The 26,999-nt window shown below is 38.9% G+C and overlaps 1 protein-coding gene across 1 annotated transcript in view; it reads left to right on the top strand.

Annotated features, from left to right (window-relative positions):
- LOC100593752 (E3 SUMO-protein ligase RanBP2) overlaps positions 1-26,999 on the top strand; it is an 83,163-nt gene that overhangs the window by 31,093 nt on the left and 25,071 nt on the right. The window contains 14 exon segments of the mRNA XM_030827923.1: positions 2,439-2,669; positions 3,015-3,160; positions 7,717-7,906; positions 13,003-13,090; positions 15,204-15,413; positions 17,274-17,455; positions 17,539-17,714; positions 17,881-18,004; positions 19,007-19,168; positions 19,436-19,573; positions 19,831-19,977; positions 20,913-21,092; positions 21,185-21,268; positions 24,414-24,549. Of these exon segments, the coding sequence (XP_030683783.1) occupies positions 2,439-2,669; positions 3,015-3,160; positions 7,717-7,906; positions 13,003-13,090; positions 15,204-15,413; positions 17,274-17,455; positions 17,539-17,714; positions 17,881-18,004; positions 19,007-19,168; positions 19,436-19,573; positions 19,831-19,977; positions 20,913-21,092; positions 21,185-21,268; positions 24,414-24,549 (2,194 nt within the window).

The following is a 26,999-nucleotide window of genomic DNA, read 5'->3' as shown; positions in this document are numbered from 1 at the left end:
CTTCCAAAGTGCTAGGATTACAGTCTTGAGCCACCGCGCCTGGCCAAGCATGTGACCTTTTGAGGTTGGCTTGTTTAGTCAGCATAATACCATTTGTGATCCATCTAAGTTTTGTATCTCCATAGTTGGTTCCTTTACTTCTGAGTAGTATTTCATGGTCCACAATTTGACCATTCACTTTTTTTTTTTTTTTTTTTTTTTTTTTTTGAGACAGAGTCTTGCTCTGTCGCCCATGCTGGAGTGCAGTGGTACTATCTCGGCTCACTGCAACTTCTGCCTCCCGGGTTCTCGGGTGATCCACCCACTTCGGCCTCCCAAAGTACTGGGATTACAGGTGTGAGCCACTGTGCCCAGCCTTAACCATTCACTTTTGAGGGGCGTTTTGGTTATTTCTAGGTTTTGGCTGTTGTTCAACTGCTGTGAACAATCATGTACAGATTTTTGAAGCTGAAAAAGCATTGAAAATGCTTACAAAGATATTGATAAGTTTTTCTCTCCAGTAATAAGCAGCTGGATTTTAAATATTAGTTTAAAACGTGAGGTCTAATTGTGCAGATTTCTTTACTCTCTTAGGTGTTATGCCTTAAACATAATTCCCATATTGGGCGTGGCAATCCAGTTAATTTGGTGTCAGTAGTGTTAAAGAACATATGTAATGGTAGGGGATTCTTTTCTTGCAGTGTAACAAGTTAGATACTTTGAAGCGTTCTTTAATAACTTGAAGGCACTGTTACACTTTTCCTGTATCAGATTTTTTTTTTTTTGGAATTGAAATCCATGAGATTTATAACTGTCATGCAAAGTAATTCCATTTCACCTAAAATTTAAGGCTTGCTAAGGTAAACAGTTTCTGACATTTGTTTAATGAATGAGAGTATTACTGTTGAGAAGGCTTTTTCTCTCAAGTATGAGATAGAACTTTTTAAAAGCACTCATAGTGGTTTTTAAAAAAAATTTTAACGTAGAGTCAAAGACTAGGGCTTTTGCAATAGGGAGAGGCCAGGGTATCATCCATCTCATCCAGAAGAGGAGAAATTGATAAAGGAGAGAGGGGAATGAAATACAGAGTACTAATGGGCGGCATGGTCTTGAGAGTTGGGGAAAGATGAGTTTAAGTAGGTAAGGTAAAATGGAATTTATATGTGATAGCATCAGGTTTCTCAGTAAAGGATGAATCTAGGTTATAAGTTGAAAGTGAGGGTCAAAGGAAGGTATGGGGAAGTTGAGGAAGTAGGAGGTGTGAAGTGTCAGGGAGTGGAGAAAGTGAATCTGTTAGTACTAAAATGGTATTTTGTTTTAGGCAGCACCAGTTTGATGGTTGAGATAATGAAAATGAAATCAGTTAGCTTGGGGTTATGATTTCCCAAATCTAGGCACACAGAAACCAGTTGGGAGGGTTCTTCTAAGGAAAAGAGGGAATTAGTTGAAGGGATCTGTAAGCAAACAGTAATTATGGATATAAGGGCTTATAGCATTTTTTGCCTGACAGAAGAAAGTGTGTGTATTTATTGTGTTTATAGATGTTTAAAACTTGATGATGTCATTGTCTTGAAGGGAACTTGTCATGTGGTGGAGAAGTATATTTCTGAAAGTAAGGGTATGTAGGCCCTCAGTGAGGTGGAAGAATAAGAAGGGTGGTGTGGTGGTTTCAGTGGTATGACCAAAATACAGATTTTGAAGACCTGTGTCAGTGGCAAGTGGATGGTTGAGGTTGGAATGGAGGACAACATCACTGGAGATGAGGTGATTAAAGAACTGAGTAGTCAGCCTGGGCAGCACGGCAAGACCCCATCTCTACAGAACATTAAAAAAAAAATTAGCCGGGCATGGTGGTGCATGCCTGTGGTCCTAGCTTCTTGTGAGGCTGATGGAAGAACATTGCAAATGAGAAGTGAGTGGTCACAAACCCTACTTCCTCTCCTTGTATGTAAGTTCAGAGAGAAAAAGCCATCATGGTAGTGGAGGTTATCCTGAGATGATACTCTCTTCATTTAAGGTCAGGAGGTGATGACAGTGCTTTGAGATGATGATGAAGGTAACAGAACAGTGGGAGGAGAGAGGATGCGGGATTGAGTCAGATTTAAGGAGATAGAGAGCAGTTTGAAGATAAGGACCTTGTTGCTGAGGATTGACTGGGAAGGTCTAGGCTTCTGGTGGTGACTCATGGACAGGGATGTGTGGCAATAGTCCTGGTAGTCTCTGAAGAGAGTATGAGCTACTGCAGTAATCACAGATGCTTTTCTTCACATACAGTTCTTGAGGCTTAGTTTCTGGGTTGTAAGCAACTCTTGGAAGGGACGAACAAGGTATATAGGATGGTGTTTTTGGTGACATCATCATCAAACTAGACATAGTGGAATGGTGCTCTTTGGGAGCATGACTTGTTTAAAATTGCACAAGTGTTACTCTAATAATTTTTCTTTTTCCCCTCTAAATAGGAACAGCTTCTAGATTGTGAAGGTGAAGATGGATGGAATAAACTTTTTGACTTGATTCAGTCAGAACTTTATGTAAGACCTGATGACGTCCATGTGAACATCCGGCTAGTGGAGTTGTATCGCTCAAATAAAAGATTGAAGGATGCTGTGGCCCACTGCCATGAGGCAGAGAAGAACATAGCTTTGCGTTCAAGTTTAGAATGGAATTCATGTGTTGTACAGACCCTTAAGGTAGATTAAAGCTATTGGGTCTTTACATTTCTATATAGGCAATTAGCATACATCTTTTTGTACTAAAGCAGCAGTGCCCCTCAGGGCTTAAATTTCTTTTATTTATGTAGAACAATTATAAAATGAAATTTTTACCAGGATCAGTTAAATTTATAATGGGAAGATTGGGGAGATAACTATGATAAATGTATATATTTTTGGTGTTTTCATTTATAAGGTTGATGTAAAAATCAATATAGTTTCACAAACGTGGTTGGAGTGAGAAAAGGAATTTGTAGGCATAAAATGGTTAATTTCTTAACGTTTGATTAAGTTTTGTAACTTACTGTTCATTCCACAAAATAGGAATATCTGGAGTCTTTACAGTGTTTGGAGTCTGATAAAAGTGACTGGCGAGCAACCAATACAGACTTACTGCTGGCCTATGCTAATCTTACACTTCTTACGCTTTCCACTAGAGATGTGCAGGAAAGTAGAGAATTACTGGAAAGGTACGTTGACTTGAGGAGAATGTTTTAGTATAAATTGCAGTTTTTCTTTTTGCAGTAAGTTCATTGCTCTAAACTTCTTTACTGAATCATTATTTCTGTGATGTACCTAGGAGTTATAGTTAATACAGTGAACCGCTAGGAGGCAATCTTATTTTTCTTCTTTTATAGGGAAGTTCTAATTGGTTTTATATGACTTTCCTTTTTAGAGAACTCTTACAGTTCAAGCTTGATTAAAATTAGCCTTATGGTTAAATACTCAGTTTTGTCATAGTCAAGCTTAAAATGAATGTTCTAACTGCTATTTCATATTTTATTTTTTATAATAGTATAATCTTGAGTGAAAATTGAAGTTCATCTGTCATCAGATGGCTAGGTTCACATGTACTAGTATAAGCACTTAGCATCACTAGTATTTCAGAAAATACTGTTTTAGCTAAGAAACAAAATAACTCAACTATGTGATTTATCTCTTTTCCTAAATTTTGATTTTGAAAACCAGTGTCTCCATTTTGAAAATAAATTCCATTGAACAAAAACATTACTTGGATTTGTATAAAGATGTTAGTTTAGGCCGGGCGCAGTGGCTCACGCCTGTAATCCCAGCACTTTGGGAGGCCGAGGCGGGCGGATCACGAGGTCAGGAGATCGAGACCATCCTGGCTAACACGGTGAAACCCCGTCTCTACTAAAAATACAAAAAATTAGCCGGGCGAGGTGGCGGGCGCCTGTAGTCCCAGCTACGCGAGAGGCTGACGTAGGAGAATGGCATGAACCCCCGGGGGGCAGAGCGTGCAGTGAGCCGAGATCGCGCCACTGCACTCCAGCCTGGGTGAGAGCGAGACTCCGTCTCAAAAAAAAAAAAAAAAAAAAAAAAAAGATGTTAGTTTAGAGCAGTGGTTTATTAGAACTTGTGGGCCAATATGGCCCCTGCCTAATTTTGTTAATAAAGTTCTATTGGAATACAGCATGCCTCTGTTTATGTATTGTCTGTGGCTGCTTACATACTACAAGGTTGGAGTTGAGTGGTTGCAGCAGAGATTGTATGCCTGTAAAGCCAGATTAGTATTCTCCTCCTTTTTGTAGAAAAAGTTTACTGATTGCTAGTTTAGGCTGTCCATTTGTTTGGAAGTTAATTTATTTCCCCATCTGGTATAAGTAAAGAAGTTCATTTCACTGAGTGCAGGGAGTAGGTAATTTTCTTGAAAAAGTACATAGTGTCCTAATTGGTAGGGTAAGAGCAGGATCTAAAAGAACTAACATAACTTTAAGATTATTTTAGAAAACATGTAGGATGTTTTATTTTGTATTCCTTGTATACTCAAATTTTTTGGTCACAAGTTCCTTTTACATTTTTCTTAAGCACATCAAAGATCTTTGTATGTGGGTTCCTTTTTCTTTCTTTCTTTTTTTTTTTTTTTTTGAGATGGAGTCTTGCTCTGTCACCAGGCTGGAGTGCAGTGGCGCGATGTTGGCTCACTGTAACCTCCGCCTCCCGGGTTCAAGTGATTCTCCTGCCTCAGCCTCCCAAGTAGCTGGGACCACAGGTGCACACCACCACGCCCAGCTAATTTTTGTATTTTTAGTAGAGACGGGGTTCAGGATGGTCTCAGTCTCTTTTTTTTTTTTGAGACTGAGTCTCGATCTCACCAGGCTGGCATGCAGTGGTGCAATCTCGGCTCACTGCAACCTCTGCCTCCTGGGTTCAAGTGATTCTCATCTCAGCCTCCTGAATAGGTGGGACTACAGGTGCCCGCCACCACACCTGGCTAATTTTTTTTTTTTTTTCTGAGACGGAGTCTCGCTCTGTCACCCAGGCTGGAGTACAGTGGCGCTATCTTGGCTCACTGCAAGCTCCGCCTCCCGGGTTCACGCCATTCTTCTGCCTCAGCCTCCTGAGTAGCTGGGACTACAGGTGCCCACCACCACTCTTGGCAAATTTTTTTGTATTTTTAGTAGAGAGGGGGTTTCACCATGTTAGCCAGGGTGGTCTCGATCTCCTGACCTCGTGATCTGCCCTCCTTGGCCTCCCAAAGTGCTGGGATTACAGGCGTGAGCCACCGTGCCCAGCCCACACCTGGCTAATTTTTGTATTTTTAGTAGAGACGGGGTTTCATCATGTTGGCCGGGATGGTCTTGATTTTTTTTATTTTATTATTTATTTATTTATTTTTTGATACAGAGTCTCACGCTGTCACCCAGGATGGAGTGCAGTGGCGCCATCTCGGCTCACTACAAGCTCTGTCCCCAGGGTTCACACCATTCTCCCGCCTCAGACTCCCTAGTAGCTGGGCCTACAGGTGCCTGCCACCACACCTGGCTAATTTTTTGTATTTTTAGTAGAGATGGGGTTTCACTGTGTTAGCCAGGATGGTCTCGATCTCCTACCTTGTATCCGCCTTCCTCGGCCTCCCAAAGTGCTGGGATTACAGGCATGAGCCACCGCGCCCGGCTGGTCTCGATCTCTTGACCTCGTGATCCGCCTACCTTGGCCTCCCAAAGTACTGGGAGGTCTCAATCTCTTGACCTCGGGATCTGCCTGCCTTGGCTCCCTAAAGTGCTGGGATTGCAGGCCTGAGCCACTGCACCTGGCCGTATGTGGGTTATTTCTATCAGTGTTTATTACATTAGAAATGATAACAAATAAAAAATATGTAATCCATTAAAAATGTAATAAGCCCTATTGTGTGTTAATAATAATAGCTTTTTTTTTTTTGAGATGGAGTTTTGCTCTTGTTTCCCAGGCTACAGTGCAACAGTGTGATCTCGGATCACTGCAGCCTCTGCTTCCCAGGTTCAAGCGATTCTCCTGCCTCAGCCTCCCAAGTAGCTGGAATTACAGGTGCCCACCACCACGCCTGGCTAATTTTTTGTATTTTTAGTAGAGATGGGGTTTCACCATGTTGGCTGGGCTGGTCTTGAATTCCTGACCTCAGGTAATCCACCCACCTCGGCCTCCCAAAGTGCTGGAATTACATGTGTGAGCCACTGCGCAGGGCCAATAATAGCATTTTTTATGAAAAATAATTATTTTCCAATAGCAAAAAAGTAGTCAGAAAAGTGTCATTGTTTTTGCATTTTTGTAAATCTTTTTAATGTCTCGCTTAATAGAACATAGCTAGATTCTCATTTACTTCCTCTTTCAGTCTGTAAAACTATTACATGTCATGAAGCCTCTAGAAAACTCAGGTCGGCCGGGCGCGGTGGCTCAGGCCTGTAATCCCAGCACTTTGGGAGGCCGAGGCAGGTGGATCACGAAGTCAGAGAGAACGAGACCATCCCAGTTAACAACGGTGAAACCGTCTCTACCAAAAAGACAAAAAATTAGCCGGGCATGTTGGCACACGCCTATAGTCCCAGCTACTTGGGAGGCTGAGGCAGAAGAATCGCTTGAACCTGGGAGTCAGAGGTTGCAGTAAGCCAAGATTGTGCCACTGCACGCCAGCGTTGTGACAGAGCGAGATTCTGTCTCCAAAAACAAAAAAAACTCAGCTCTACATACATGAGAAAATGAGTATGTAAAATATACATTTTTTTTGGTATTATTGTAAAAGTAATTTTAACTTCATGGATCCCCTGAAGGGGTTTTTGAGAACCCCAGAGATCTTTAGACCTCACTTGCTCTGGTTGCTTTATTGTAAGCTACTTTAAAATCATGTTTCATGTTTAAGTGTTTGCCTTTTGCTTTTACTTTTCTTCCAAAGTGAGGATTTGGAGAAACATTAGGATTTAGAAGAGCTAATTTAGAATATAGATTACAAATAATAGGCCAGGCATAGTGGCTCATGCCTGTAATCCCAGCACATTGGTAAGCTGAGGCGGGCGGATCATGATGTCAGGAGTTCGAGACCAGCCTGGCCAACATAGTGAAACCCTGTCTCTACTAAAAATACAAAAAAAGTTTAGCCGGGCATGGTGGCAGGCGCATGTAATCCCAGCTATTCAGGAGGCTGAGTCAGGAGAATCACTTGAACCTGGGAGGTGGAGGTTGCAGTGAGCCGAGATCGTGCCATTGCACTCCAGCACAGGCGATAGTGACAGACTCTGTCTCAAAAAAAAAGGAAGACAATTTATTTAACGCTGTAATGATCTATATAGTAAAAAGAGCAATTACTGTATTGATACTCAAATACCTGTCAGTTATTTACTTATAATCTGGAAATGGTATGTCTAATTTGAGAAATTACAACTGTTAATTAAATAATGAAACTATATGATCAGGAAGAAACTACAAAATAGTCTCCCAACTTTATCCTGGTTTATTTTGAAATGTGTACCTATAATCACTAATCTTATATTTATCCTGTGATTGGAGGGCTGGAAATAACTGGGAATAAGACATCATTTGAGAGGTTAAGCATGAAGTATAGGAAGTATGCAGGATAAAAATAAGCATTAGATGATTCATAATTTATAACATGGGGAATAAGAATTATTAGAAGTTGAATGTGGAAGATGAAGCTTGAAATAAAATTTTTATTTTGTTTTGAATTAAGTAAACCATGATTATTCACAGTGCAGTAAGTGTGTATTATCTGTTTGATATTTTCATATTACAGTTTTGATAGTGCTCTTCAGTCTGTGAAATCTTTGGGTGGAAATGATGAACTGTCAGCTACTTTCTTAGAAATGAAAGGACATTTCTACATGCATGCTGGTTCTCTGCTTTTGAAGATGGGTCAGCATAGTAATGTTCAATGGCGAGCTCTTTCTGAGCTGGCTGCATTGTGCTATCTCATAGCATTTCAGGTAAGTCTTCCACTTGTAGGAGCAATTAACATTTCACTGAGGCTTGATGTGTTTTAAATGAAGGTGTGCTCTGGTATGTAATGACAATATGTGAACAAACCTGTGGAATTAAAGTTAAAATGAAGGAGTCAGTTTGATACAGTGGAAAATAACTAAGCATACACAATACTGGTGAGGCTGGTGAAACAGGGATGTTGAATGCACTCTTGTCAAAAGCCTGCATTGCCATGATTTCTTTGTAGACAAATTTGAAGAGTTTGATCTTTTTACTCTGCCATTTTTGGGAACATGATAAAGATGTAATCTCATATTATGGGTAAAGCTTGATTCAAAAAGATGTGTTACTTGGACAAAATCCTAATAAGTAGATGTAGGGCAGTGGCTTTATAACCTATGATAGAAGAATATGATTGCAATTTAACATGTTAATTGAAAAACATGTATATAACATTTATGACTGTATTGTGTATATGTAACAGTATATCTATTAATCTTTGAAAACATAAAACCTTTTCTTATTTTTTATTTTTTTTGAGACCAAGTCTCTCTGTGTCACCAGGCTGGAGTGCAGTGGGCGTGATCTTGGCTCACTGCAACCTCCACCTCCTGGGTTCAAGCGATTCTCCTGCTTCAGCCTCCCGAGTAGCTGGGACTACAGGCGGGTGCCACCACGCCCAGCTAATTTTTTGTATTTTTATTAGAGATGGGGTTTCACCATGTTGACCAGGATGGTCGCAATCTCTTGACCTCGTGATCTACCTGCCTTGGTCTCCCAAAGTGCTGGGATTACAGGCGTGAGCCACTGAGCCTGGCCTTTTTTTTTTTTGAGACAGAGTCTCACTCTGTTGCCCAGGCTGGAGTGCAGTGGTGCAGTCTGGGCTCACTGCAAGCTCCGCCTCCCGGGTTCACGCCATTCTCCTGCCTCAGCCTCCCGAGTAGCTGGGACTACAGGCATCCGCCACCATGCCTGGCTAATTTTTTTTTGTACTTTTAGTAGAGACGGGGTTTCACCGTGTTAGCCAGGATGGTCTCGATCTCCTGACCTAGTGATCCACCTGCCTCGGCCTCCCAAAGTGCTGGGATTACAGGCATTAGCCACTGAGCCCGGCCTGTAAATCTTTTAAAAACACTGTTAATAGACAGTTCACATGTTAAGTGCTAATATTTACTCAGTAGAAACTTCTGTGTTCGTAAGGAATGGATTAGTGAAAATTAATGGATTTAGTGAGGTTCAGTAGGTAATATGAACATTAAAAGGTTCTTATAGAAATTCTCAAGTAGCTGATAGTTCTTATTTTTATTTATTTTATTTTTTTTGAGACGGAGTCTCTCTCTGTCGCCCAGGCTGGAGCACAGTGGCACGACCTCGGCTCACTGCAAGCTCTGCCTCCTGGGTTCACGCCATTCTCCTGCCTCAGCGTCCTGAGTAGCTGGGACTACAGGCACCCACCACCACGCCTGGCTAATTTTTTTGTAAAAAAAAATTACAAAATTACCGTGCCCTGCCAATAGTTCTTATTTTTAGTGGAAACTTTAAAATTTATCAGTCTGTGTGTCTATTAGAGTCTTGCTGTGTCACCCAGGCTGGAGTGCAGTTGCGTAATCATAGCACTGTAACGTTGAACTGGGCTCCAGCTTCCCAGGGTGCTGGGATTATAGGTGTGAGCTACTGTGCACAGTCTAAAATTTTTTGATATGTAGTTTTGGGAGGCAGAGTCTCACTCTTGTTGCTCTGGCTGGAGTGCAGAGGCATGATCATAGCTCACTGCATCCTCGAACTCTTGGGCTCAAGCGATCCTCTCCTGACTCAGCCTCAGCTCAGTAGCTGGGACTACAGGTGCCTGCCACCATGCCTGGCTACATTGTTAAATTTTTTGTAAAGACAAGGTCTTGCTATGTTTCCCAGGCTGGTTGGTCTTGAACTCCTGGCTTCAAGTGATCCTTCTGCCTTGCCCTCCCAAAGTGCTGGGATTATGGGTATGAGCCACCACACCTGACTGTGAACTTTTAATAATAGAATGTTAGTTTCCCTCTTAATCCATTCACTCAGGTCTCCTTTCCTAGATGACAACTATTGTTAGGAGTTTCTTGGGTGTTCAGAAATATTTTTTGCATATGCAAATGTGCAATACATTCTTTCTCTACTTTTAAAAAATATTGTGCCTCAATGTAGGTGTGCTTTACCGATTGCCAGATGCCTTGCTTTTCTAAATATTTCTTCATTGTTCCACTTCAGCACAGAGATACCTACCTCAGTCTTTATTAACTACCACATATTTCTGTAGAATGAATATATAATAGAAACATCTTAGATGCTTGTATTTTATTTTATCAGTTTATTTTAAAGCTTAATGATCGAATGATTATAAGCATAAAATGTAGGTTATGTGCTGGCATTTGGGTATTTAAGAATTGGCTAACTTTTATGGCAAGATTTTCAGACTCTTAATCAGAGGAATACTGTGGTTCTAGTAAGTACATCTGCATTGCAGCTAGGTATTTAACAAAGTCTCTTGAAACCTTTTTGTTAAGATGAGGAAATAGCCAGGCGTGGTGGCTCACACCTATAATCTTAGCATTTTGGGAGGTTGAGGCGGGCCTGAGGAGTTCAAGACCATCCTGACCAACATGGTCAAACCCCATCTCTACTAAAAATACAAAAATTAGCCAGGCATGGTGGTGGGTTCCTGTAGTCCCAGCTACTTGAGAGGCCGAGACAGGAGAATTGCTTGAAACCAGGAGGCAGAGGTTGCAGTGAGCTGAGATCATGCCACTGCAGCACTCCAGCCTGGCGACAGAGCGAGACTCCATCTCAAAAAAAAAAAGGGAAATAGTGAATTGAGATGATTTGACTGAGTGGATTCACAACTAATTAACTGGTCACAAATTCAGCTGTTGAATAATTTTGTAAAAGACGCCAGGTTTATGAATTGAGGTCAGTTTGAAAACAAAAAGAATGATGTCAACATTTTGTTTCTTATTTTGTGTGCTCTTTTCAACATATAGATGACAAACTTTGACATGATGTTTAGAAAACTTGTGAGTAAAAGGATAGGCGATATGAATATTTCTAAAATTCAAAATCAGAAGCTTTTAGGTTCATAAATAATATATTTTGAAAAATGAGCATGTTTAGAAAGAATTATATATACATGGTTTAAAATTCTGGCGGCTCTTAAGAATATGCTATGAAGACTCCTTTCTGTTCCCTAGTTATTTACTTTCTCCACTCCAAAGAAACTAATGTTACTGCTTTCTTGTGTGTTCTTCAGGAAATGTTTTATGCATCTCCAAGTAAACACGCACACATCCCCTGTCCTTAAGGAGGAAAACATTTGAACATTGCATTTACTTTATTTCCATTAACTGTATCTTGGAGATATTTCCATGTCAGTATATATAAAGGGCATTCTCATTAGTTTGGATGCTTGCATATTATTCCATTGTATGGATGTACTGTAGTTTTGGAGTTTTTAAAACCAGGGTCCTAAAACCAGGACATTAGCTTGCTTTCACTTTTTTTTTTATGCTACTTCAAGTAATTTAGCAATGATTAACTTGTGCCATGAATTCCTGAAAGAACTGCAGTATCAAAGTATATCTGTGCATTTATAATTTTTAGAACTGTTGCCAAATATCTAACCCTAAAGAGGTTGTATCAAATTACATTTTCACCACCAATTAAGAAAGTGGTGATAGAATTAATAGCCGATGCTCTGGTGACCCATATGGTTACTTTCGGCATGTTTCTAGTAAGTGGGCATTGCCTATGACTGGACATTTTCAGTCATGGACATTCATTACTTTTCAGGATAGCCCAGTGCATCTTTAGGTGATTTCGCTCTTGGTACTTCCTTATATAGAATAAAAATATTCTTCAAGCCTTCTACGTGTTGGTCTTGTTTCTTCTTTTGGTGATTTCTTTTATAAAATAATTTTAATATTTGAAGGCAGCTGTCACGTCTTCCCTTCGCCATTCTATTCATCATGCTTTTTTTTTTTCATAGGTGATGGCATTAGGATCTCTTTAATTTCCTGGTTGTCCCATTTATTCCAGTGCTATCCCATATTATCCATACTCTGAAAATGTGTTATCTACAATGTGGCATTTCCAAGTGTCATTTCACCTGTACTTTTTAAAGTAGGGTGTCATATCTACTCAAATAGGACAATATCTGCTGTTGTCCTATTTATGCAGGGTAGAAAAGTAATGTAATTAAATTTTCCATTTCTCTGAATGTAACATGAATGTGCTTTTAGTAGAAACTAATTTCTCAGAACTGCTCTGTGTATGCTTTTTTTTTCTTCTTTTTTTGGAGATAGGGTCTCACTCTGTCACCCAAGCTGGAGCACAGTGGCATGATCATGGCTCACTGCAGCCTTGGCCTCCTGGATTTAAGTGATCCTCCTGCCTCAGCCTTCTGAGTAGCTGGGACCACAGGTGTGTGCCACCACGCCTGGCTAATTAAAAAAAAATTTTTTTTAGAGATAGGGTCTCACTGTGTTGTTCAGGCTGGTCTCAAACTCTGGGCTCAAGCGATCCCCCCAGCTTGGCCTCCCAAAGTGCTGTGATTACAGTGTGAGCCACCATGTCTGGCCCCTCTTTTTTTTTTTTTTGAGATGGAGTCTCTCTCTTTCACCCAGGCTGGAGTGCGATGGCACAGTCTCGGCTCACTACAACCTCTGCCTCCCAGGTTCAAGCTATCCTTGTGCCTCAGCCTCCCGTGTAGCTGGAATTAATAGGTGTGTGCCACCACGCCTGGCTCTTTGTTGTTTTTTTTTTATTATTATTTTTAGTAGAGACGGTTTCACCATGTTGGCCAGGCTGGTCTCGAACTCCTGACCTCAAGTGATCAGCCCACCTTGGCCTCCCAGAGTGTTGGGATTACAGGTGTGAGCCACCACGCCTGTACCTGGCCTATCTTTCATAGGTTATATAAATTCCTTGGTTCCCAGTTTTTGCAGTCTTTTCCAATTCAGTTTAATTAATGGTTAACTGTTCATTATCAAAAAAGTACAGTGTAATAGATAAGACCGTGTTACTATTAAAAGTATGGGTATCATCAAATTAAGATTTTTGATTCTAAAAGTATTAGGTTCCAAGACCAAAGATTAAATTAATAAAAGGAGAAGCTGGACAAAATCTGCTGGAAATGATGGCCTGTGACCGACTGAGCCAATCAGGTAATAGCAATATTAAACTAATTTAATTTAAAAAGAAAAAGGAATTTCGTTAAGGCATATCTTATGATAAAATCTTCATCTTTCCAGGAGATAATTTGTCAAAATAATTTCTTTTTGCCGTATCAGTTAAGAGCAATAGGTATGGAAGAGATGTGAAGAAATAGCACATTCTTTAAAAGAAATGAATATATGATATTGTTTGTTCCTAGGTGGAGAGGATTTCTTAACTCTTTCTTTATCTGGCCGCTAGAGCCTCTATCCTGAATATTTAGTCACTTCCTGAACTAAGTATAATTATTGATTTGCCAACCATTTAACACCAGCTGCTTCTAAAAACACTGCTGTGGGGATATAAAGATGAAGAAGATATGGATCTGTCTTAAAGAGCTGAGAACATAGTGAGGAAGATAGAAGATATATACTTACCTTATATTAGGCTCTTGGAATTTGTGGATTTTTCCCCCATTTTTGGCTTGGGATGAATGCTAAAGGTCTGTTGCATATTACCTGTGATTTTGCTAAGATATACACTTTAAGATAGGTGGCCATTGAGTCAAGCAGTGAACTGAAGAAACAATGCTTTCTATAAGGAGCAGTTTTGATATAAAATTGGATGAATTTTATAAAGAGCAAGATGTAACATTAAATCAAAGTTATTATAAGCTTTGGTGTATAGTTAGGCTGTTGGCCAAAGCTCACATTGCTCTTTTATTCCATAGCCCACTTTTTTTGTGGGAGTTAGACTTTCAGTCCTTAAAGTGACTTTCTACTTTTTTCCTTTTCTCTTTTCCTTCTACCCTTGCAGGGCTCTCATAAGTGCCTTTGCATGATGTCACAGTTAGATAAGAATTGCCTGTATTTTTTTTATGTCTTTGATCTGGGCATCCCGAGGGTGCCTCTGCAAGTGTGCTGAGACACAACTGTGTAGTGGTAACCAAACCTAATTGTCCAGCAGAATTAACTCGAAGGAGGGTTTTTTAAAAAAGTTCGATTGAAATATAATTCGCATACCATATGCTTCACCCATTTAAAGTGTACAGTTCAGTGGCTTTTAGTATGTTCATAGAGTATTACCATTGTCACCACAATCAATTTTAGAAGATGTTCATCACTCCATGAGGAATTCCTTACCTATTAGCAGTTACTCTCCATTTTACCCAAACTGCTCAGCCTTGGCAACCACTAATCTGTCTCTGTAGGTTTGCCTATTCTGAACATTTCACATAAATGGAATCATACAGTATGTGGTCTTTTGTGACTGGCTTCTTTCATTTAGCAAGGTTTTCAAGGTTCATCCGTGTTATAGCATGTATCAGTACTTTATCCGAGGACTATGATTTTTTGATTGCTTACTGTAAACCTATGGAATAAAAATCTCTGGGAATGAGGCCTGGAAATAATAATTTATTTATTTTTTTTCCTGAGAGAGAGTCTCACTCTGTTGCCCAGGCTGGAGTGCAGTGGCATGATCTCAGCTCACTGCAAGCTCCGCCTCCTGAGTTCACGCCATTCTCCTGCCTCAGCCTCCCGAGTAGCTGGGACTACAGGCGCCCGCCACCACGGCCGGCTAATTTTTTTTTTTTTTTTTTTGTATTTTTAGTAGAGACAGAGTTTCACTGTTAACCAGGATGGTCTCGATCTCCTGACCTCATTATCCACCCGGCTTGGCCTCCCAGAGTGCTGGGATTACAGGCATGAACCATCATGCTCAGCCGGAAATAATTCTTAAAAGCTGTTTAAAGGAGGATTCTGATCAGCCAGGTATAGAAATCAGTGTATCAGATCAGAGAATAAGAGCTTGTCCCTGCTCTCCTATGGCCACTTAAATCCAGACCTTTTCATCTAAAATGCAAATATGTTTGGCTTTTTTCATACACATTCCTGTCTTTTTTCCCCCTTCTGCTGTCTTATGTGGATACTGAGAATATTAAACCTGTACTCTTTTCATTTTCTACATAAACACCCGTTTTGTTGTCCAGCTGTATTTTTTGGGTTGGAGGGTTAGGTCTGCAATAATCATGTTATTTCCCCTTTGGGTATACAAATGAGACAATGTGAGCAAATACCATCTGTATTTTTAAAGTGATGGAAATAACTTAAATTTTTTTTTCAGGGCACATGTTGCTAAACTTAAGTCATGGCAAGCAAGATTTTTTAAAAGAGGTTGTTGAATATTTTGCCAACAAAAGCGGGCAGTCTGCATTATATGATGCTCTGTTTTCTAGTCAGTCACCTAAGGATACATCTTTTCTTGGTAGTGATGATATTGGAAACATTGATGTACAAGAACCAGAGCTTGAAGATTTGGCTAGATACGATGTTGGTGAGTTATATGTTTCAGAGGAAACGGTCTCCGTCTTTATTCTTATAAATTGCCCATAATCTTATTACACAGAAATAATGACAATATTTTCCTGTATTCCTTTCGTGTGTGGGTGGGGCTGGGGGGAGTTTGAATGTGGTGCTGTGGGGGTGGCATGTATTTTTTGTTGTTGTTTTTGAGACCGAGTTTTGCTCTTGTCGCCCGTGCTGGAGTGCAGTGGTGCGATCTCGGCTCACTGTAACCTCTGCCTCCCGGGTTCAAGTGATTCTGCTGCCTCAGTCTCCCAAGTAGAGGGATTACAAGTGCCCACCACCATGCCTGGCTTATTTTTTGTATTTTTAGTAGAGACGGGGTTTCATCATGTTGGTCAGGCTGGTCTCAAACTCCTGACCTCAGGTGATCCACCTGCCTTGGCCTCCCAAAGTGCTGGGATTACAGGTGTGAGCCACCATGACCAGCCTTGTTGTTTTTTGAGACAGGGTCTCGCTCTGTTACCTGGGCTGGAGTGTAGTGGCATGATCGTAGGTCACTGCTACCTTGAACTTCTGGGCTCAAGGGATTCTCTTGCCTTAGCCTCCTGAGTAGCTGGTACCATAGGCACATGCCACTCTGCCCAGATAATTTTTGTTTTAATTGGTAGAGACAGGGTCTCACTTTGTTGCCCAGGCTAGTCTCGAACTCCTAGGCTCAAGTGATCCTCCCGCCTAAGCCCCCCAAAGTGTTGGGATTAGGCCCGGCACAGTGGCTCATATCTGTAATCCCAGCACTTTGGGAGGCCGAGGTGGGCAGATCACCTGAGGTCAGGAGTTCGAGACCATCCTGGCCAACATGGTGAAACCCCGTCTCTACTAAAAATACAAAATTATCCAGGCATGGTGGCATGTGCCTGTAGTCCCAGCTACTCGAGAGGCTGAGGCAGGAGAATCGCTTCAACCTCGGGGGTGAGGGTTGCAGTGAGCTGAGATCACACCCCTGCACTGCAGCCTAAGCGACAGAGTGAGACTTCGTCTCAAAAACAAAAAGTGTTGGAATTACAGGCATGAGCCACTGCATCTGGCCATATTTTTCATCTAAATGGTTGTTTATGTATGATTTATCTTGCTTCCTTCATGAATTCTCTCCCATATTCTCTGTATTAAAACTATAAACATCACTTTTATTGGCAATATAATCTTTTTTTATGAAGTAGTCATAATTTGCTTGCTACTTTCTGTTATTGGGCATCCAAGTTGTTTTCAACTTTTCCACTGTTAATAATCATACTCTGATAAAAACTTCAACAAAAAGTGTCTTCATTACAAGTTATTTCCATAGAGATACCTAAAAACAGAATTATTGAGACAAAGGACATGAACATCTTTAAGTCTTGCAAATTGCCAAAATGACAGAAAGATTATACCTCTTTATGCTTCCAGAAGCGCATAACCTTTTCAATATTGACTTTCTTGTAGAAAAACAGATTACTGTACCGATGGATTAATATAGTGGTGTTCCATTGCTTTAATGACTTAAAGGAAAACCCACTGTTTGGGGGTTTCTTATTAGGTTAGGTGTTCTTTATTTGGCTTTTGTCAGTTGATTTTGGTTTATTGAGTTCTAGTCAGTGTCATTTTTTAAGATGGACTTAAACATTCTTCATCGCTACTATTTTTATTAAAATTTCTAGAAATAATCAAGTGAGAATGCATTTAATAAGAACATGAAATTTTGCCTAACATAGAATTCCCTCCAGCTTTGATACAGAAAAGCAGTTATAAAATTAAGATATATATAATGTGAATTAATTGTTTATGTTGACAAAACTAATGGCACAAAGAAAAATTTCAAACCCTTAAGCCAATTTCTTAAATTTTATTTCAGGTGCTATTCGAGCACATAATGGTAGTCTTCAGCACCTTACTTGGCTTGGCTTACAGTGGAATTCATTGCCTGCTTTACCTGGAATCCGAAAATGGCTAAAACGGCTTTTCCATCATCTGCCCCAGGAAACCTCAAGGCTTGAAACAAATGCACCTGAATCAATATGTATTTTAGATCTTGAAGTAAACAAAGATTTTAACAAATTAAATATTCTGAATTTTGTTTAATTTTTTTTTCTAACTTAACTTTTCCTTAAATAAAACAGGTATTTCTCCTTGGAGTAGTATATACCAGCCACTTACAATTAAAGGAGAAATGTAATTCTCACCACAGCTCCTATCAACCATTATGCCTGCCCCTTCCTGTGTGTAAACAGCTTTGTACAGAAAGACAAAAATCGTGGTGGGATGCGGTTTGTACTCTGATTCACAGAAAAGCAGTGTAAGTAGTAAAACAAAAATATTGCTTTCACTTAGTGCGCAGGTTTTACCAGGGATTTAATCCTCATGTGAAAATTTAATTTGTCAGTGACCCATTAACATATATGTATGTAAGTGCTGAACTGTGTATTTAGAAAGCAATTTTAGTAAATTGAACTATTTTTTAGACCTGGAAACTCAGCAAAATTGAGACTTCTAGTTCAGCATGAAATAAACACTCTAAGAGCCCAGGAAAAACATGGCCTTCAACCTGCTCTGCTTGTACATTGGGCAAAATGCCTTCAGAAAACGGTGAGTTTTAAAGTATAAGCATTTTTAAAGAACATTACCTTAATTTTTTAAAATCATGAACTTTTATTGAAAGTTTTTTTGTTCTGAAAACAGCAGCTTGGTCATATTATGACAGATGTGTTTTTTATTGCTACAAAATAGTTAATGTAGTTAAATATAAGCACTTAGAGGAGCAGTGCCTGGCACACAGTGAATGTTACGTATTAGCTGAGCTGTTACTGTTATTCCTTAATAATTAAGTTCTGATAATTATTCAGCCTGAAAATTAAAAAAAAATTAGCACAAGGCTTTGTAGGTAAGAGCGTTATAGATCTTTCTAAATATTTAAGGTGTGTTTTGTGTCACCATTAGGTGTAGATGGTCAGCCTTTTGAACAAACTGACACTACAGAAGAGGCAGGTTTCAGCTATCTAAAAATGGCAACTGTTAAAAAGTAGTTTGGATTGCTACATTAGGGTGGTATCATTAGAAGCGTTTAAAAGTTGAGTGTAGAGTCCGGGCACGGTAGCTCACGCCTGTAATCCCAGCACGCTGGGAGGCCAAGGCGGGCAGATCACAAGGTCAGGAGATTGAGATCATTCCTGGCTAACACGGTGAAACCCTGTCTCTACTAAAAATACAAAAAAAAAAAAAAAAAAAAAAAATTAGCCGGGCGTGGTGGCAGGCGCCTGTAGTCCCAGCTACTTGTGAGGCTGAGGTAAGAGAATGGCGGCGTGAACCCAGGAGGCGGAGCTTGCAGTGAGCTGAGATCGTGCCACTGCACTCCAGTCTGGGCTACAGAGCGAGACTCTGTCTCAAAGAAAAAAAAAAAGTTGAGTATAGAATGATCACTGGTATTAAGATGGTTTAGTTATTACAGTATTTGGAAGTTGAACAAATGACTATTGTGGTTCCATTTGGTTTTGACTTGAAATTTTAGCCAGTTCTTACAACTTGTAAATTAACTTTAGATCTAATCATGCGTGTTCCTTAAAGTTGTGTGCCTTTAACTTTGTTTTTTAGGGCAGCAGTCTTAATTCTTTTTATGATCAACGAGAATACATAGGGAGAAGTGTTCATTATTGGAAGAAAGTTTTGCCATTGTTGAAGATAATAAAAAAGAAGAACAGTATTCCTGAACCTATTGATCCTCTGTTTAAACATTTTCATAGTGTAGACATTCAGGTAACAGAGTTCCTTTGTGAATTCATTGGAGATGGGAATTTCCAGTTTATAAACAAAGACATGGAGCTATAAACTGCTTAAATTAATTGCCTTGTTATTTAATGGTAATCTTGTTTTCTAAATTCACTAGCTCTCACAAATAAGATATGACAGAGAAGAGTAATGAGATGTTTGTCTCTTAAGATCATATAAAATCTTTGGAAAAATCATTTGGGTTTTATATTCTGAGTATAAACAATTTGACTAAAAACTATTCTTTGTGTTTAGGCATCAGAAATTGTTGAATATGAAGAAGACGCACACATAACTTTTGCTATATTGGATGCAGTAAATGGAAATATAGAAGATGCTATGACTGCGTTTGAATCTATAAAAAGCGTTGTTTCTTATTGGAATCTTGCACTGGTAAGTAGATGTGGTACTTGAGCTAAAAGTTTTATTTATTTATTATTTTTTTAAAAGACAGGATTTCTCTGTTGGTCAGGCTAGAGTGCAGTGGCACAATCTTGGCTCACTGCAACCTCTGCTTCCCAGGCTCAAGCGATTCTTGTGTCTCAGCTCCTGAGTAGCTGGGATTACAGGCGTGAGCCACCATGCGTGGCCAAGCTCAAAGTTTTTTGTTTTAAAAACCTAATGATTTCATAAAAGCACTATTTGTATAGATTTTTCACAGGAAGGCAGAAGACATTGAAAATGATGCCCTTTCTCCTGAAGAACAAGAAGAATGCAAAAATTATCTGAGAAAGACCAGGGACTACCTAATAAAGATTTTAGATGACAGTGATTCAAATCTTTCAGTGGTCAAGAAAGTAAGTAGCAGGTTGTTGTATGTACGTTCTTACTGATAACCCACTGGTCAATGTTTTTGCGTTAGTCTTATATTTTGGTAATTTCAAAAATAGTAATATGTTGTTATTAATGCACAGAAGGGATGTGTGTGTCTAAATGCTTATATTTGCTTGCTTTGTCTTAGGTTTGGTGTGTCTTTTTAAACTTGGGAATCTAGGTATATGCTCTTAAAAAGTACTTCTTGGGGAATTAGGAAAGATTTCTAAGATAAGACATTGATTTTGTTATCTTAGCAGTGTAATCAAAACAAATACTGTAACCTCAGGACTGATTCTTAATGAACTTGGCTGAAATTGAAAGTTGTTGCTGGCAACTTAAGAGCATTTCTTCTCATCCTCATCAGCCGTTATGAACTCCCTTGTTTTCTTGCTGTCAGCTGTTTGAGATTGTCATGATGATGTTAAATTATGTCCAGTCTTCTGAGTGTTTTGTTGATTAATTTGTTCTACTACTCTTTTATTAGGATTTATGTTGTCTGGTGTATTGTAGCATCTGTATTTCTGTCACCGTTGAAAATCAGTTAGAAAACATCAGTAACTTATTTTGTTCACTTGGAAAAGCTTTCCAAGTTAACATTCCTCTACCATTATCATGGTTAACGGAAGTAATAGAAAGAGCATGGACTTTAGAATCAGAAGATGTTAGATTGTACAACACTTTTGTGTGTTCATGAAGAAAAAAATTACAGAATAAAGACAAAAAAATAAAAATAATAATACAAAACAACAGAAAAACAAAGAAAAGATAAAAAACACTTTCACATGTATTATTATTTAAAGTGTAAAGTGCTTATTAAAGTAACAAATGTAAATAGGATAAAATATATCATTTTAGAGTTTTTACTTTTGGAATTTTTTGCAAATGAAAGCCCTTAATTAATATCTTTTATTTTTAGTTGCCTGTGCCCCTGGAGTCTGTAAAAGAGATGCTTAATTCAGTCATGCAGGAACTCGAAGACTATAGTGAAGGAGGTCCTCTTTATAAAAATGGTTCTTTGCGAAATGCAGATTCAGAAATAAAACATTCTACACCGTCTCCTACCAAATATTCACTATCACCAAGTAAAAGTTACAAGGTAAACAGGAAAGAATCAAATCATTTCATTGTGAAATTGTTTCTGTTCTAAGTGTTTCAAATACTGTTTTGTTATTTTTATTTTTTTTTTAGTATTCTCCCAAAACACCACCTCGATGGGCAGAAGATCAGAATTCTTTATTGAAAATGATTTGCCAACAAGTAGAGGCCATTAAGGTAAGTCACTTAATTTCTCTAGCTGTACTTTTTATTCCAAGATTCCTTCCCTGGCCACTCTCTCGCTTTTTTTCTGAAGCTGGTCAGAATGTCCCCTTGCCATCCAAATAGTATGGCAAGGGGACATTTTGGTCTTTTTTTTTTTTTTAAGACAGGGTCTTGTTCTGTTGTGCAGGCTGGAGTGCAGTGGTATGATCACAGCTTACTGCGGCTTCGACCTCCTAGCTCAAGAGAGCCTCTCGGCTCAGCTTGCCACGAAGCCAGGACTACAGACAGTCACATGCCACCAGGCCCAGCTAATTGTTGTATTTTTTGTAGAGATGGGATTTTGCCATGTTGCCCAGGGTGGCCTTGAACTCCTGGCTCAAACAATCCTCCTGCTTCAGCCTCCCAAAGTGCTGGGATTGCAGGCGTGAGCCACTGTGCCCAGCCTGCATACCTGCCCAGACCCTTTACCATGTTTTGTTTTGTTTTGAGATGGAGTCTCACTCTGTTGCCCAGTCTGGAGTGCAGTGGTGCGATCTTGGCTCACTACAACCTCCACCTCCCAGGTTCAAGCGACTCTCCTGCCTCAGCCTCCCCAGTAGCTGGGATTACAGGCACCCTCCACCACGCCCAGCTAATTTTTGTATTTTTAGTAGACACAGGGTTTCACCATGTTGGCCAGGCTGGTTTTGAACTTCTGACCTCAAGTGATCTGCCTGCCTTGGCCTCCCAAAGTGCTGGGATTACAGGTGTAAGCCACCACGCCCAGCCCTTTACCGTATTTTTGAAAGAACTTTATGTGTCTCTCTCATCTTCCACAAAATTTGAGACCTTCAAAGGTAGAAACTGTTTTATTTAAAATATAAGAGTTCCTGGCACAGAGAAGGTTCCTGAGTGATTGAACTACTACAATGTACTAATCATACTCTGGTCTATGAGTTAATTCCCAGATTAGCTGTGGATTACATGTGTTTCAAATGTATAGCTAGGAATTGAAAAGTGGTCTGAGCTTCAAAAAGTCTTACTATATTTTAACACTTCCATATGAATTTGACTTAATTATGTAAGGAAATAGTTATGTATATATATATATATCTTAACAGTAGGGTTCAAAGGAGCTTGAGTTTTTTGGAATTGGAAATAAAAGTAGGTTCTTTCATGCTTATCAGGCAAGAACTAAATTACTCATACTGCTAAAGTTACACCAAGGATATGCTGATATGTGGCGATTATTACAGTGTGATCAGCAGTGTTTGCAACTTAAGAGAATACTATTTGGTAGGGAAGACATTTTTGAATTTGCACAAAAATTTTGAATGTTAATTTTGTGTAGTCATGGCCTATGATAATTACATACAATTTTGACTTAACATACAGGTTTCAGGCTCCCAACATTGTATTCTGTGGAAGTATAGTGGAGCACTAGTCCACGAGCTTGAAAAGCTTGCTACTAGTACTGACTCTGCCATTAATGAATGATCTTGGGCCTGTCACTTCCTTTGTGACTGTTTGGCTTCTTATCTTTAAAATGAGATATTATTGAAGCCAGTTCTCATCACACTGAATGTTAAAAATTACAGTTACAGCAGTGATTGCAAATTCAAAGCTCTGGTGTGGATACCAACACGGACCATACAGTTTTCTAGGTGATTCCACTAGTTTCTTATTTCTTGGATGTGTATGTGTAGCATCTGGACTAGGCACTGTAGATGGATGAGTGGGGGAAATTTTATTTAGCTTGAAAATTGAGATAGTTTTGGACCCCATGGTTAGGTCTTTCTGGGAAATTTTTATTTGAAACACTTGTAGAAAAAGAAAGCAGACATGCTAGATCTGTCCCTGACCTCACTTGTTAGAACTGGTCGGATTCCTGGGCTGATACAGAGAAGTTTGAAACTTTTCAAAATTTACCTGTTTTCTGATACCACTACAATTTCTTTGGAAAAAGAAAGAATTTCCTGTTAAGTGTCTGTTTTGTAAGGGGACATTTTGTAGGTTCTAGGGTTGGGTATGGTGCTGTCATTTAGTTTTCTTCAGCAGAGATCAGGTAGCCACATAGCTACACTAGACAGCGTTGTATCTATCTGCCATCTTGTCATGGCAGCAGAGTTGTGTTAAGAAAACATTTTTGGAGTCAGATCTGGTTCAAATTCCAGCTGTTATTCTCTGCATCCCTTTCTCTCATTTTAAGATAGGAGCTAATATTGTTTACCTAACAGTGTAGATAGTATAAAAATCAAGAGTTTAAGTGCATTGGACATATTATTATATACATAATAAATTGTCTGCAGCTACTACTTTTTTTCCCTTTCCTGGTGGAGCATTTGAACATCACCTTGAGAATTAGTTGTATTTTGTTTCAGCACGGGGTTAAGTGAAAAGCTAATATGGGGAGGTGATTTGGAATGTCAAGTAGTCCAGATTGCAGTGTAGAAAGAGCACACTGAAAGGATAGTCAGTGTAATGTTAGAGGACTGTGAAAGTTGGGGAAAGAAGTTTAGTTTGTAGGTACTTGTTTTTTTGAGCAGGGAATTGTCTTGGCTGGAGGTGAACGTCAGAAAGGTTAATGTAGGCAAGTGTAGAATGGAAATGAAGGTGTGATCATTTAGGAGGTTGTTTGTTTAGGTGAGAGAGTTAACGAAGTAGGTTTTGTAGTAAGGAATGAAAATGGGAGCAGATAAATTTTTAACAAATTAAGAATCATATTTTAAAATCAGCACCAGGTACCTAGAACTCATTGGCAAATAGAATCTTTCAAAAGATATAATCAGGTGCAGGCATGGTGGGTCACACCTATAATCCCAGCACTTTAGGAGGCTGAGGCGGTGGATCACTTGAGGTCAGGAGTTCAAGACTAGCCTGGCAAACATGGTGAAACCCCATCTCTACTATTATACAAGAAATTAGCCGGGTGTGCTGGCTGACGCCTGTAATCCCAGCTACTTGGGAGGCTGAGGTGGGAGAATTGCTTGAGCCCAGGAGGTGGAGGTTGCGGTGAGCCGAGATTGTGCCATTGCACTCCAGCCTGGACGACAGATCAAGACACCATCTCAAAAAAAAAAATCAGTTATTTAAATTTAAAAGAGTAAGTTTCCCATCACTGTTTCTGGCATGATATAATTAAATGTTTAAAATTATTTGATTTTTTTTCTTCCAATAGAAAGAAATGCAGGAGTTGAAACTAAATAGCAGTAACTCAGCATCCCCTCATCGTTGGCCCACAGAGAATTATGGACCAGACTCAGTGCCTGATGGATATCAGGGGTCACAGACATTTCATGGGGCTCCACTAACAGGTGAGCTGGCAAGTGGATAATCGCATATTTTAGTAAAACTACTTTACTTCCCTCTTTTAAGTAGATAACTTGTGAAATCACCTTGTTTATATATGTTTGTTAATATACATGTCAGCGTCTGTTTATATGTTACTTCAAAAGCTGTATTTGGTGTTACGGAGATTTTTATAACCCCAAGCAGAAAAAACGAGCTGTATGTGATCACGTGTATATAAAGGCTTAAAGAACACTTAATCCACACCTCAGATGAGCTGAGATGAGATTATTCCTTAAATTGAAAAATGTTAATCAATAGAGTTATGCACTAAGAAATGCTTAATTAAGAACCTACACCTCTGGGGAATTATTTTGATGATAATGATAAGAGGCAGGACATTATATAGGAAATCTTACTTAATTTGAAATATTATGGTTATATAGAGAAACAAAAGGAGTTTGGACCTGAATCATACTGGGTTTTTAAGTTCTGCTCTATCACTTACTATAGTAGCTGTGTAAGTTAACCTATCTGAAATGTGGAGATAATACTTGCCTTACATAATTACCATGAGCATTTGTGTATGTGCAAGTGGGCGTGGGTGTGTATCAGACATTTATAAGAGTATACAGTAAACAGTTAATGAACTAAGGTTACTAATAGTGTTTACTGTGGGTTGGCTATGTGCAAAAGTGCTTTGTGAATGTAATTTTATTTAATTACGGTAACTTAGAATGGCCGGTACCATTATTAATCCCTTTTTTATAAATAAGGACATAGATAAAGAAAGGTTAGGTAACTTACTCATTATTATACAGCTAGTTATTGATAGAGCCGAGATTCACACTCCAGTGGTGTAACTCCAAAGCACTTGCCAGTATAATACGTTGCTCCCAGGCAGCCAGAAATAACAAAATTGTTCCTTTTACGTAAGACAGACTTCTGAAATGGTAGTAGTAGTGCACTTTTTTTTTTCTCTTTTGAGCCCAGGAAAGATTTAGAATAAAATCTAGTTTAGATGAGCACATTTGTGTGATGGTTCATATAGTTAAGGCAACCCCACTAGCCTTTTGTGATAATATCTTCTCAACACAAGCAAAATAACAAAATCTTTGTGAAGTCAAGCTTATTAAATGTCATAAGTCATAGATAAGTATATGAAATGTGTAACGTTCAAACCTTGTTTACTTAAAAACCTTATGCATCATATAGGTCCTTGTAAGAGGATAAACAAACTGGCTAGCCTTTTCTGGGGCTTTTTTAGTGATGTGTGCAGTCAGTTATTTGGTGCCTTGTGGGTCATGATTTCCATTTCTTCTGTGTACAGGCATAAAAGGTCTTCTGTTCTTATACAAGCATGTAAATACAACATTCTCATTGTCTCATTTTATTCTTGCAATGACCCTATGAAATGTGTAGAAGCAGCACATCCTCATTTTACAATTGAGAAACATGGAGACTCCAAATGGATTATTTACAGGTTCACAAAATAGCTTTGTGGCACTGAAAGGGCGAGAGCCAAGATCTCCTGATTTCTGTTCGTGTGTTCATAGATTCTTTTTCTTTAATAAAAGTAAACATATATCAAGATGGTCCTTGTTTTTTTAAAATAAGGTGATTAAAATTAAAGATAAATAAGCTCATAGGAGATATTCAGAAGTACGGAACAGGGTGAAGAAAACTAAAAACTAACCACCTTATTAACATTTCTTATGTTTGAGGGCATTTCCTTCTGGTTCTTTCTCTATACATACAGTATTTTTTATGAGATTGTTACCATGTTACTATGTTGTGTGTAGATGAGCTAGCCTGTTTTTAAAATGTTACTTTAGTTCTGAGCATTTTTAAACTTAAATGTTTTTTGAATATTACTGAGTTCATGGTATCCCATCATATGGAAGTACTGCAAATTCTGTTCCTTTATTTATGTTGTTTCTGGTTTATACCATTACAAATTCTAGGACACTGTCCTGGTTTTGTAGGGTATTCAAAATATTCAGTTTATGCTCTTACCACTAGTATCTGATAGTGCCATCTTCTCACTTTTGCTAATGCTGACTTACTAGTTTATAAAATTCTTTGCCAATTTGTAGGAACAACAGTGATATCAATTTTTAAGTTTTTAAAATACTAGTCATGCTCAACAATTCATGCAAATGGCTGTTGGTAGTTTTGCCATCTTCAACGTGGGTACGTTCCAGTTGTTTGGTTTCTTGGTAAAACTCACACAAAACAGATGGAGAAGAGTTTGTATATCAACGTGAATGTTAATGTGATTTTTTTTTTAAAGCCAACGAACACATTTGTGTTCCTTGTGAGATCCTTTGCATGAATTTGTCAGGTAATTTTTTTGACCTGAACATTCTCATAATAGCTTGAGTTTGCACAATGCAACCTCATCATTTTGCAGATTTTCAAGGCTCACTTCAAAAACATGTTCCTTGAGGCCTATTATATTTCTTTCCTAAATTGT

Source organism: Nomascus leucogenys, chromosome 14 (assembly GCF_006542625.1).
Source record: "Nomascus leucogenys isolate Asia chromosome 14, Asia_NLE_v1, whole genome shotgun sequence".
NCBI classification, from domain to species: domain Eukaryota; kingdom Metazoa; phylum Chordata; class Mammalia; order Primates; family Hylobatidae; genus Nomascus; species Nomascus leucogenys.
Note: the sequence above shows the minus strand (reverse complement) of the source record. Positions and strands in the feature narration are given on the sequence as shown.